The 13,036-nt window shown below is 36.7% G+C and overlaps 1 protein-coding gene across 1 annotated transcript in view; it reads right to left on the minus strand.

Annotated features, from left to right (window-relative positions):
* LOC138714245 (trichohyalin-like) overlaps nt 1–7,653 on the minus strand; it is a 221,158-nt gene extending 213,505 nt beyond the window's left edge. Inside the window, exons 1-5 of the mRNA XM_069846595.1 lie at nt 7,472–7,653; nt 5,527–5,800; nt 4,077–4,139; nt 3,538–3,600; nt 2,277–2,339 (exon numbers count right to left, since the gene is read on the minus strand). Coding sequence (XP_069702696.1) covers nt 2,277–2,339; nt 3,538–3,600; nt 4,077–4,139; nt 5,527–5,799 — 462 coding nt within the window. The 5' untranslated portion in view covers nt 5,800; nt 7,472–7,653. The remainder of the gene's footprint in view (nt 1–2,276; nt 2,340–3,537; nt 3,601–4,076; nt 4,140–5,526; nt 5,801–7,471) is intronic.
* Between the last annotated feature and the right edge of the window lie 5,383 nt (nt 7,654–13,036).

The following is a 13,036-nucleotide window of genomic DNA, read 5'->3' on the forward strand; positions in this document are numbered from 1 at the left end:
AACGATATCAATAGGATTGTATCGAGTACAGAGTCCACATTTGGGAAGCACATTTCCCAAAAGCGTCACATATAGTCGAATTTATTATTTTTCACTTTACAACTATTGAAACATTTTTGTATATTTATGTTCAACATTGAATTTGTGTTCCTAAGTACAACATAAATATATATATCAATCAGAAGACATCTGAAAATAAGGCAGTAAAAATTGTGTTTTAGGCGCTTAAAAAGGCTCTAAAAGCAACAAAAATAGGGCAATAAAAGGTAATGAAAATATATTAAATCACCCATAATACATAAAGTAAACATCTATAAAACCATAAGTAACTTAACAAAGTACACTGGAAAAGCAGTTTCTCTGTTCTACAGACTTGCTTCACTTGTACTTATGAATCCACAACTTCTCGTCCATAATTTGAGTTACAAGCAAATTTCAAGAATAACACACAAATTTCTGTTACGTTTATTTGACAAAATCAGTGTGACGATGATTAATGTAACAAAAATGAGACGTCGCTAGAACCGCGAAGCCCTACCAGCAAGAACCGTGTTTGTACACCACAAATTATAGTTGGGCTCACCGGAATTCGAAACCGGGTTATCAGCGTGGAAATCCAACGCTTCATGTATTCGACTAGTAACAGATGTTTGTTGTTGTTTGGTCAACTGTACGATGACAGGTTTTAACCTCACAAGTGACACCAATAAGGCATCACTCATGAGGCAAATAAGCCAGGAATTAATGAGGTAGATCAGTGCTGGAGTCAGGTAGCAGTGCTGGGTAAGGCAAGGTCGATTACGGAGTAAGCAAAACAACACTGCATTGCAACAGGGTGTCTCACATCTATGGCTACCATAAGAGCTGCAATTTTCTTAGTTTCGAACGCAGCAATAAATGTAGTTGAATGAGTAGTCAAATGAAGAAAAAGGCAAAAAAAAGGTACATATAAAAACAAGGAAAGGCCAAAAACGTAGGCCTACGTATTAAAGTAAATAAGGCGTAAACGACAAAAGAGGCAAAAAAAAAAAAATACAAATAAAACTTAATCAGAATGCTTCATTTCTCATAATTCGTTCTTAAATATGAACATTCCAATAAAATACGCATTTTCCTAAACATCTGATTTCTATTAATAAGGCACTGTTTGTTTTATTTTATAATCCATTCCTCAGCTCTTTACATGACAACTCAGGGTGACTTGGTTATGGCTGTAATGTGTTCTTTGTAACGTGTTTGATCTGCCTGTCTGTCCTATTGTTGTATCACCTCATCTAATCCTCTGTAATCTTGTCACAGTCTTCTCCCTCCCGTCTTTTAAGAGTGATTTATATGTTGCTGTTTTTAAACCTATTCGCTAGCTTCCTTTCTTATTATCATTGGATGCTTTTCCAGAATGAATATCTGGCTGGAAAATTCGCTTGCTCATAAACATTTACACGGTCCTATCTCCTCTTTTACATCTTAACTGTTTATAACAGTGGAATATCTTAATAACAGTTCTCTCACATTTTTTCTTTAGCAGTAGTAGCCAATTATTTCTTTTTCTCTTGACCTAGGAGGACATAATTTTTCTTTTTAAGGAACTAGCATTGGAGGACCCAATTACACAGGACAAGGACAACACATCATGCCACACGTGCGTCTTATCAAATTTGGTTTGTAGACAGCTCCATACATCACCGCTCGTGCCTGCACTGAAGGCAGATGTATTCACCAGTTGTTCAGAGATTCAGTCCCTGAAGTCCTGACATCCCATTTCTTTGGAAGCTGCTAGTAAAATCAACCGGCTTATCGCATTGACTGAGAATTAATGCCGAACACGTTCAACTTGTCATTGAGTGTATTTTAGTCAACGGGAATTCAAAATAAGACGCTAGTCAAAAAATAAGCAGCTTCATTAGAAAATATAGCCAGTACATTGGCCGGCGAATAAGGAAGCTTGTTCAAAGCAAATACAAGCAGCACTATGTAAATCACACTTCAGCTATCCCCTCACCTAACCCACTCAAACCTCCTCACTGTCCTCGGCCTCCTGTCACTTAGCTATCGCCCTTTTCGTCTTTCAGATATTGCCAGTACTATTACTCTCACTACATTGTGATATATAATGGAGTACCCATATTTATCATTCAATTAAATGCCCATTTGAACACACCTTTGCATCTGCATATCTGAATATTTTAAAGTTTTTCGTGCTCACTGCTTTAACCTTTAATGTACATTCAACTGTCCAATTACTGTATCTGTAACCATGGTAACAGCTCATCACTTACCTTTCCCCGCTGGAGCCGTAACTGGCGCTCTCCTTCATATTTCTGCCTCAGTTTTACTTTCTCCTGTAACCACAAAGGATCAGGTTCAGAAGTAGCCCAGTCAGTAAGGTGACAGTACGATGGGAAACAGAATAACTCACAACCAACTACTGAATGCACTGTCAACTACTAAACAACATGACATTCTAATACTATCTTCACATTTTGTACACGCAGGGTTGGAAAAAAATAGTTTTACTTAATAAAATCAATAAACATATTTTTGTTTTTTGTTTTAAACTGTTTTTATACTTTTTTAAACAGTGTCATAAAATAGTACGTTATTTAAATGTATTGCTGATGTTGTCCTTAACTAATGCTGAGTTCTTGGCAATAAAGCCATTAACCGACTTGCTGGCCTACATTTCTCACACACGGAATTTTGTTCCGCATGAGTTCTTTTACATGCCAGTAAATCTACTGACATGAGCCTGTCGCATTTAAGTACACTTGGGCATGGAAGGCCAGCGCTATACCACCTCGCCAACCAGGTCGACACTGTTATGTCCTAAGACGTAAAACCAATATCAGAGTTCTGATATTTCTCACTGGTTTACAAAAATATTCAATTTCTATTTTGATGCTTATTACTTTCGTTACAACTTTAATGTAGCCTAGGTAAATGGGATAGCAATGTTCTCTTCTTTCCTCTATCCTTGCCACAGTCCTCGGTCTCCTTTCATTTAACTAACTTCATCTCCATATCCACTCTAAAGTCCACACGTCTGGCCGCGAAACCAGGTGGCCCGAGTTCCAATCCCAGTCGAGGTAAGTTACCTGGTTGAGGTTTTACCAGGATCCTCCCTCAACACAATATGAGCAAATGTTGGGTAACTATCGGTGCTGACCCCAGACTCATTTCACCGGAAATATCATCAGTTCATTCAGAGTCTATATAACCTGAGATGTTGATACAGCGTCATAAAATAATCTACTAAATAAAATCCACTCTAAATTTATCACTCTCCTCTGCCCCCTCTCACTTAATTATCTCTCTTTTCATGTTTCAGATATTTCCAGTACTGCCATTGTCTTTACGTAGTAATTAATATATAGTGGCGTACCCATACTTATCATTCAATTAATTTCTCATTTTGAAAACGCCCTAGTGCCTGTGTGTGGGGCTATTTTAAACTTTTTCGTGCTTACTGCTCCAACCTTCAATGTACCCCCAACTGTGGAATTACTATATCTGTAACCATGGTAACAGCTCATCACTTACCTTTTCCTGCTGGAGCCGCAATTGGCGCTCTTCTTCAAATTTCCCATTCAGTTCTGCTTTCTCCTGTGACCACAAAGGAATCAGGTTCAGACGTAGCCCAGTCAGTAAGGTGGCAGTACGATGAGAAACAGAATAACTCACAACCAACTACTGAATATATTGTAATAAACAACACGACATTTATAATTCTATCTTCGCATTTTGTACATGGCTACAAATTTGGACTTAAGTCTTTTGCAGTTTCCTTCGTCACTCATTTTGTGAATGCGTGGTACGAGGAAATATGAACTTGCACTTGCATTTCCCGATATGAATCGCCCTTTTTGTCTTTCTGATATTGCCAATACGGTTACTGTCACTACATTGTGATATGTAATGGAGTACCCATATTTATCATTCAATTAAGTGCCCATCTGAATACACCTTACCATTTCGTGTCTGCCTATTTTAATTTTTTTTTGCTTACTTCTCCAACCTTTAATGTACCCTCAACTGTCCAATTACTGTATCAGTAACCATGGTAACAGCTCATCACTTACTTCTTCCTGCTGGAGCCGCAACTGGTGCTCTCCTTCATATTTCTGCCTCAGTTCTACTTTCTCCTGTAACCACAAAGGAATCAGGTTCAGACGTAGCCCAGTCAGTAAGGTGGCAGTGCGATGACAAACAGAATAACTCACAACCAACTACTGAATATATTGTAATAAACAACACAACATTTATAATTCTATCTTTGCATTTTGTACATGGCTACAAATTTGGACTTAACTCTTTTGCAGTTTCCTTCGTCACTCATTTTGTGAATGCGTGGTACGAGGAAATATGAACTTGCATTTCCCGATATGAATCGCCCTTTTCGTCTTTCTGATATTGCCGATACGGTTACTGTCACTACATTGTGATATGTAATGGAGTACCCATATTTATCATTCAATTAAGTGCCCATCTGAATACACCTTAGCATTTCGTGTCTGCCTATTTTAATTTTTTTTTTTTTTGCTTACTTCTCAACCTTTAATGTACCCTCAACTGTCCAATTACTGTATCAGTAACCATGGTAACAGCTCATCACTTACTTCTTCCTGCTGGAGCCGCAACTGGTGCTCTCCTTCATATTTCTGCCTCAGTTCTACTTTCTCCTGTAACCACAAAGGAATCAGGTTCAGACGTAGCCCAGTCAGTAAGGTGGCAGTGCGATGACAAACAGAATAACTCACAACCAACTACTGAATATATTGTAATAAACAACACAACATTTATAATTCTATCTTTGCATTTTGTACATGGCTACAAATTTGGACTTAACTCTTTTGCAGTTTCCTTCGTCACTCATTTTGTGAATGCGTGGTACGAGGAAATATGAACTTGCATTTCCCGATATGAATCGCCCTTTTCGTCTTTCTGATATTGCCGATACGGTTACTGTCACTACATTGTGATATGTAATGGAGTACCCATATTTATCATTCAATTAAGTGCCCATCTGAATACACCTTAGCATTTCGTGTCTGCCTATTTTAATTTTTTTTTTTTTTGCTTACTTCTCAACCTTTAATGTACCCTCAACTGTCCAATTACTGTATCAGTAACCATGGTAACAGCTCATCACTTACTTCTTCCTGCTGGAGCCGCAACTGGTGCTCTCCTTCATATTTCTGCCTCAGTTCTACTTTCTCCTGTAACCACAAAGGAATCAGGTTCAGACGTAGCCCAGTCAGTAAGGTGGCAGTGCGATGAGAAACAGAATAACACACAACCAACTACTGAATGTAACGTCAACTACTAAACAACACGACATTTTAATACTATCTTCACATTTTGTACATGGTTGAGTCTACAGATTGGTCTTAACTCTACTTCAGTTTCCCATGTCACCTATTTTCTGAATGTTTGGTACGAGCAAATAGTTCTGTAGAATAAAGCCTTAACTGTTATCTAATCTAAGGTGTTTAGTGGTAACTGTAAATAAGACAACAGTGGATCTCTCACCCTTTCAGATTCTTCTTTCAACTTTTCCAGTTCAGCTTGCGTATCTCTCAATTCCCTCTCTCTCAGCTTCAATTCCTCCTTCAGCTCCTCAATGTTGTTGCTGCTCCCTAGTATTTCCTCTTCCTTCCTTGCCTCCAGGCCATGCAGGGACCGCGAGTCCAACCTCTCCTTGAGGACTCTCACCTCCTCTATGAGAGGAAGCAGCAGACGTACCTGTCCCTCCAGGGTCTTCACCCGCTGTTTGAGGTCGGGTATTGGGTTGGGTTTTGCCATCCTGAAATCCAGAAAGTAAGAACAACAGAAGTCACTAGTGACCTTCCGTTAACAGCTACTTCATCGATCTTACATGAATTGTAATTGATGTGTGAGATTACGGGTTTCAAGGTCATTTCTGTGCATCAAGTACTTAGCTTTGGTCAAATTTGTCACCAAGTACGTAAAACTTCCTTCTCGAAGTTACATCTTCACTGTACTGACTAAGACGAAGGGCTAGCTTCAGAATATCATATTTCTGGGGATACATTATATACCTGCCCTTATTTAGATTAATAGTATCTAGGTTACCTTAACATTTATGCCTGATTTTCTTTTGTTTGTAATTCAGTACAATATTTGACAAGTAAAAATTTGCAACAAATTTACGTGTTTTCACCAACAAACAAAATTCAGGATAAACAAACCAACACGTCTTTATTGGGCACCGCAAATCCAACCCCCCTTTCCATAAATGAATTTGATTAAAAGCTCTGTTGTAAGTTCTACTTTTGTCGCTGAAAGTTTGTTTTATCTGTAATTCCGATTTTTGGGAGTCTAACTCCTCTCCTAAAAGTAGCCTAAGACCTCATTGCATAAATTCTTTTGTGATTTTTTAAATTATTTCTTTAATTTTGAACCTCAACACTTATCGGCAACCAATTTGAAACAAGTTTTCATTCATAGGTCTAAGTGATTCAAATAAAAAAGAACATTGTTGGTCACTCCACTGATATAATTGATAATTCACGTTAATTAAATGCCACTTTATCACTTAATAGTAAAATTCGGCTTCAGTCTTGAGTATTTCACAAAAAATCTGGTTAAAGAGACATGCTGTGACGTCCGATTTCCTAAATTGGCGGTAAACCTTTATTTATGAACAATGACGTCATTAAGAGGGATGGGGTGAAAATTTAGCCGCCGCCCCCCCCCACGAAGTTTAAAACAAAAACAATTAAGTACTAATACTATAAACGCTTAAGAAATAATGGACAAACTAGTCAATGGTTTTGCTTAAATGAAACAAAGGCGTTACCCTTTTCTATATTAGTGGTTCTTACATATTATAAACAATTCACTAATTAATCTAATGCTCATAATATTGGATTTTCCCCGTCATTTGTTTTCTAATATGTCAGTAAACGTCTGTGATGTCATTAACAATTTTATCTGAAATGTCGATAGCTTTGCAGTCCAGTATGTGTTGCAAGTTCATAGCTGAATCTTCTAGTCTGCACAGAACACGTTTTGGTGATGTATAAATTCCAATTCTACAGAGATGCGCTGCCAGACAGTCATGTGCAGTTATTAGTCTGAAGATAGCCACAGCTGTTATTATGGGAGAATTAGAACTTAATTTTTATCTTTTCTTTCATTTCGGATCAGAAATTATTTTCACAATTTTTTAAAATTATTTTATATTTCCCGTTTATAATTTTTCTTTATTAATAATTTTGCTGCATGATGCGAAAACTTAGAATGCAATCTTTGTTGGATTGTGTTTTCTTTCTTGCTCAATGTGTCAATTTTCATTTCCTTCCAATCCACATATTAGAAAACAAGCTATTCATTCTAAAGCAACTATTTTCTTTAGTTTATTTTTAGTTTCTACAAATCTATAAGATCAATTTCTATGTCGTTATAATATGTGATTATGAAGAAGAAGCTGTTGTTCACAGCCAGAACTTACCTTGTGAATTGAAAATGAAGTTATGTTAACACTGAGCGAAACGAAGAACGGTGCTACCAACAGTGACGGAGTTCTGGTCAATTCCCAACACAATCGTCCACAGACTTTGTACACGGAGAGAAAAGTGAAGAAGTTCGAACCAAACACCACTTGGTTGAAAACGAGAATGAGTAGTGACGCAGCCCTACTTCTGAGGAGTTATATAGTGCTTTATCTACCGGTTAACAAACAGCCAGATAAAGCTGTCAGACAGCTTACACAAGCAAGGAAGAGGAGATCATACAAGTGGTGCTTGAAGACAGCCAATAGGAGAAAGGAATGTTATTGTTATAATTAAATAAAGTTACAATGTAACGATATGATAACGCAATGACTTTCATCTTAAAATAAATATTAATAAGATATCAGTATTGATAAACACGTGACAGGTTTCACAAGTCAACAGCTTGTTATCGTGTCCAGAGGTTGCACAACAATCCACTCTCCGTGTGATAAAGGTTCTGTCTTTCTTAATTACTGCACAAAATCTCATTTCTATTACACATTCTCCTTCTCTTCCAAGAATTGAAAATAATCCTGTAGTAAAAGTTTCTTGTGGTATTCCATAGAGAAGAGTATCGCGCCCATCCATTAGATTTAGCTGGTTTCGACATTGCATTGTCACATATGTCCAATCAGCGATGGTGTTTTATAAAAAGAGAGCTATGACCAAAATCAGGAGATCTAAAAAAATTGTTTAAGATCCATCTTTTCATAAAATGTGTTACTTTACCTAAGTATTTACACTATTTTTTTTCATACATCATGGAAATGAGTTCATTCAGAAATGATTTATAATCATGTACTAACGTCAAGCCACAAAATTGTTGGTAGCACCCTTTTTACAAAACATAAGACAATGGTAATATGATAGTCTGAAATCCGGGCTGTATGTTGAGTGGTACAGAATTTATTTATTCCTCTACAATTATAGGTGGAGACACGTGGAATATCAGATCACGTTTTGTCGAAAAGAAAAGATAGAAAACATGATTACTGCAACATAACACTTGGCATTGAAAATAAATCTTCGCAATAAACATTTGAAATACGATTTGCCACAGGGCATGTTTGGCGTAACTAGGCATAACGATCCCCAGAGAGTAAGTGATAATGCCCTGATGTAATCGGCAAATCTTGAAGGTGATATACCGTGTGGACAACAAGAAATCTGCTTATAAACTACAGTAAGTTAAATACATTACGCCATATAGGAAAACATGGAGTCAGTGTAAACCACACCAAGAATCTGAAGGGAAAAAAGCCAATGTTACAAAATACGCTCACAGAAATCTTCATGTGGCAACAGTTGCCAGAGCTCTTCAGAAATCCCTCAATTGTTTACAAATAACTTTATGGACTATGTAAAAAACATCACTTCGTTAATAAACGCATGAAGGGAAACGTCACGGTCTTGTTTCAGCTGTTTTCTTTCGGTTGCTCTGGCAATGTTTAGACATATCGGAAGATACAAGAACTGAAATTATCTCGTAGGAAGCCCTTTACTCCCACACCCTTATTTATTGTCCTGTAGTCTGTAGTTCCTATTATATTCTCCGTAGAAAATCCTGTTTGGGCACTCAACTTTCTCGTATTTATATTTTTTGTAGAATGACCGTGCAATAAGATTAGAAATTTTATCTGATGTATTACGAACATCTTGTGCCTTTAATTTAATAACTATGGTTGTAATTATTTAAAAAAAGCTGTATTTCCAATGAAATTCCCCATTAAACTGACACGAAAGAAAAGAAAATCACCTTTCAAAAATTGTTACTGAAATAAAAGAAACACAGGAAATCAAATAATCTCTCAACTATTGTCAACAGAAGTTAATATTTTCTTAAGTAGTGAAGAATTTGTTTTAGAAAAGTGGTGTTACCTTACGAAACGAAATAACGTATCGTTGCCGTCCACGATCCTCGATCCGAGGAAGAAGAGATCGAGTCTTTGGTGTACAGCAAAAAACATCAGTCTATTTGGAATCCCACGATTTGTAAATCGTACCTAATAGAGCTCCCTTACCACGGTTGCTGGTTCTCTTGCGTTTCTCTACATTAAATAAATATCCACTCTTTCAGTGTCAGTGAATCCTTCATTACGTCAAATGTTTGCATGCCAGGTTTCTACAAGGTCAATGACCGTTTACTGACGAAGCAGAACATATGATTGCAAGACGTGCGTATAGTCTAACTGACAGGCGTTCCATAGTACGTCTACGATCACCGGACTGACGTCTGATCTGAGTTTCGTTATGAGTTTGATCTGAGGGCTTAGTGTGAAATTACTGTAATTAAAAATTGATATTTTCAGGTTTTTACATCAAGCGTTCTTTCACTTGGCCATAAAAAATCGTAACTCAGTTCCGAACTGTCTTGTATATACTGTATTACAATTCGTAACTACAAAACAAGTTGCTAAAGTTCATGTGAAATAAGCGTATTGCCTGTTAAGAATTTTGTTGTGAATAAAACATCGACTGTAGTTACGTTAGTTTCATATTAAGCCTTCGAAATGAGGGAATAGCTAAGTGACGAGAGGTCGAGGAATGTGAAAATGTTTCAATGATGTAAAATTCGTTTTCTCTCCCGTGTGTAGTGTGGGGTGATATCGAAGTTTCACATACAGGATGTTTCTAAAATTAGACCGACAAACTTTTGGATCTGTTATATAACCCAGTTTGTTTACTCCATCAGCGGAGTATCATTCATCGACCGCGTTTGTTTACTGCCTGAGCTCGGTATCATGTATTAATCCTATTTGATTACTACCTGTGGTTTATGAAACCCTTGTTGACGCTGAAGATCTTGCAACACTCAATGTATGGGCAGCAGCTGAAATCACATCCCCGGATTCGGTTTCCGCGGCTTCCGTTGTCGGCGGTTTACGACGTACTAAAATACAATATGGAAAATTCCAGAAACAAATGATTCGTAAGTTACAAAATCCACATCGTTCTGAGTGCCCTTGTGAAAACTTCATTGCTTCAACGTCCCTTGAAGGTTGAGATAAAACGTCACAATCCAGTTCATTGCAGACAGACAGGGCTTAAATAGGACAAAATGCAATGTATATTAGTATTGTAGTAAAATATTATTAATACAAATTAAGATAATTTTCTAAAACGACTACACCATCGATTTATTAGTTTCAACATATGTAGGTGGATTACGTGTTTAACTGCGACTTTTTGTAGGTGTTGATTGCTTTTTTCATGTTACTTATTTACAAATGGCTTTTAAAGAACCCGCACATTCATTGCCGCCCTCACATAAGACCGCCATCGTTTCCGATCCTGAGCAAGAACAATCCAGTCTCTATCATCATATCCCACCTCCCTCAAATCCATTTTAATATTATCCGTGTTAATTAGTTATAATATATTTCAATTTTAATGTTCAGATATGATGTAATGTATAAATAATAATCTTAAATAATTCCCTCAACTAACCCGCTAACTTTGTCACATACTTTATATCACTTAGCCAGCCCATCTAACCCATAAAGAACGTGCCTATATGTGAGATGAGTGTATAAGTTGTGGGAATTATATTATAAGTGATATGACATCATACCTGAACACTAAAATTAAACAACATTATTACTTATTAACGCCGAAACACAATCAACACCCACAAAAAGTCAATTAAATTAGGTCTAGGTCCAATCATGCGCACTGCCTCTTTCTGGGACTTATAAAGTATCTATGCGACAAAACTTCTTTCTACGACTGTATGTAAATGACAGACTTCTTGTACAGGGACATCATTTTATTTTTACTAATATTTTTAATATTAACCTGGCTATACCTTTGGATTAACGGTTGAGAACCGAAAAACACCGTTTGCTACCCCCTTCCACTACTGGAGTTCGATGATACTAGCGTAAAATACAAACAAATCACTTTACTATACTGTTTTCGCTATAAGAAAAATCCTAATGTAAAAATAAGCACGTTGCTGTCATACACATAATTGGCTCCCAGTCGAAATACTCACATGAAGCAGGAAAATATAGTTCGTATTTGGAAACCACAATCTTGTATTTATTTGAAAATAAAACATTGAATTCTAGTTGTTAAATACGATGAAACATTCAACTTTAGTCACATGTAAAACGCTATATAAAAGAAAAGCTACATTTATATTTCCTTATGTACTATGAATACCAACAGTACTACCGAGGTACTCTGTTCTTGTAACTTGTAACAAGCTGGCGTCACTTGAGCTCGTAGTTGTTCACTTAAGCACGCGGTACTGAAGTACAGCTTTTGCATCCTCAACCGTCCATTGTGAAGACATAAGACTTAAAAATAATTTAATTACAGTAATTATAAAGTAAATGTTTCCCAAGCAAACGAATGGATAGTAGTGAGGTTAGGCCTACTTGACGAGTAACGAGAAATGTTTAACATGAAACAGAATGTACAACAGTAGGCGGGAACATGTACTGAGAATCTATGGCGCCAAACAGCGGCAATTGAAGCCTCACTTCAGTCACGTGCTATTGTTTACATGAGGATTTTTCTTACAGCGAAAAGATTATAGGTATAGGAGGGAAGATAAGTAGTTCATCCATTTACATACGTAAACCATGAAATATCGCAAATTTAGGTTTGATAATTTTCATTAGGTTTTCTTTAATCAAAATACAGTACAGTATTATCAATAAGTGTTTTACTCACTGAGTTATCCATGCGAACGTATTCATTATGCAGTGTATATTATACTGTCTACAGCACATTAGTGTACAATATACAGAATGAACTTAAATTGAAATATAATCATAATATGGATATTTAAACACATTCTTGAAAATCGTGGCCATTCATTTTGATACAGGCTTCAATTCATTTGTGCATATTATCGCACTATAGACTATTGCATCTAATTCCAATTACCAGTGTCGTCTTTCGTACTAGTAACTCACGTTCAAATAATTCTGTACCTACTCTGTAAAAGAGTACCTTACGTACTGCAAATTCAATCTTCACTTCTGCCCGACCCGCACAAAAAAATTACTCAGACATGCTATCTACTGTCTGTGCAAGTGGTTATGTCGCAGGATCGTAGAAAGGGGAGAAATCATGTGGCAATTAATTACTTAACGAGGCCCTTTTATTTAAGTTATTTTAAAAAGTTCTATAATATTACGTAAACGTCCGATTCCTAACAGAAATTAATGTTTTCAAAAAAGAGCTAAGACAGCCCAGCCACTAGCATTTACAGAGGGGGGAGCAGAAGCTGGTGGGGGGGGAATGGAGATGCGACATAGGCAACGAACGACAGTATCTGTACGAAAATATGATTCAATATTGAAACTCTTTCGTCACTGGAAAACGCGAACATATTTCTGAAACGTACTATATTCACTAACTCAGTACTATTTACTATATGCGGCCTTGGTTCTGTGTGGAGGACAGTTGAAACTTCATTAGTAGGAGTGGGAGAGAAGTACATTAAAAAATTCAGGTACAATAAAAATTGAAGTGAAAATAAAATGATGTCCCTATTTATAGGATACGCT

Source organism: Periplaneta americana, chromosome 2 (genome assembly GCF_040183065.1).
Source record: "Periplaneta americana isolate PAMFEO1 chromosome 2, P.americana_PAMFEO1_priV1, whole genome shotgun sequence".
Taxonomy (NCBI): Eukaryota; Metazoa; Arthropoda; class Insecta; order Blattodea; family Blattidae; genus Periplaneta; species Periplaneta americana.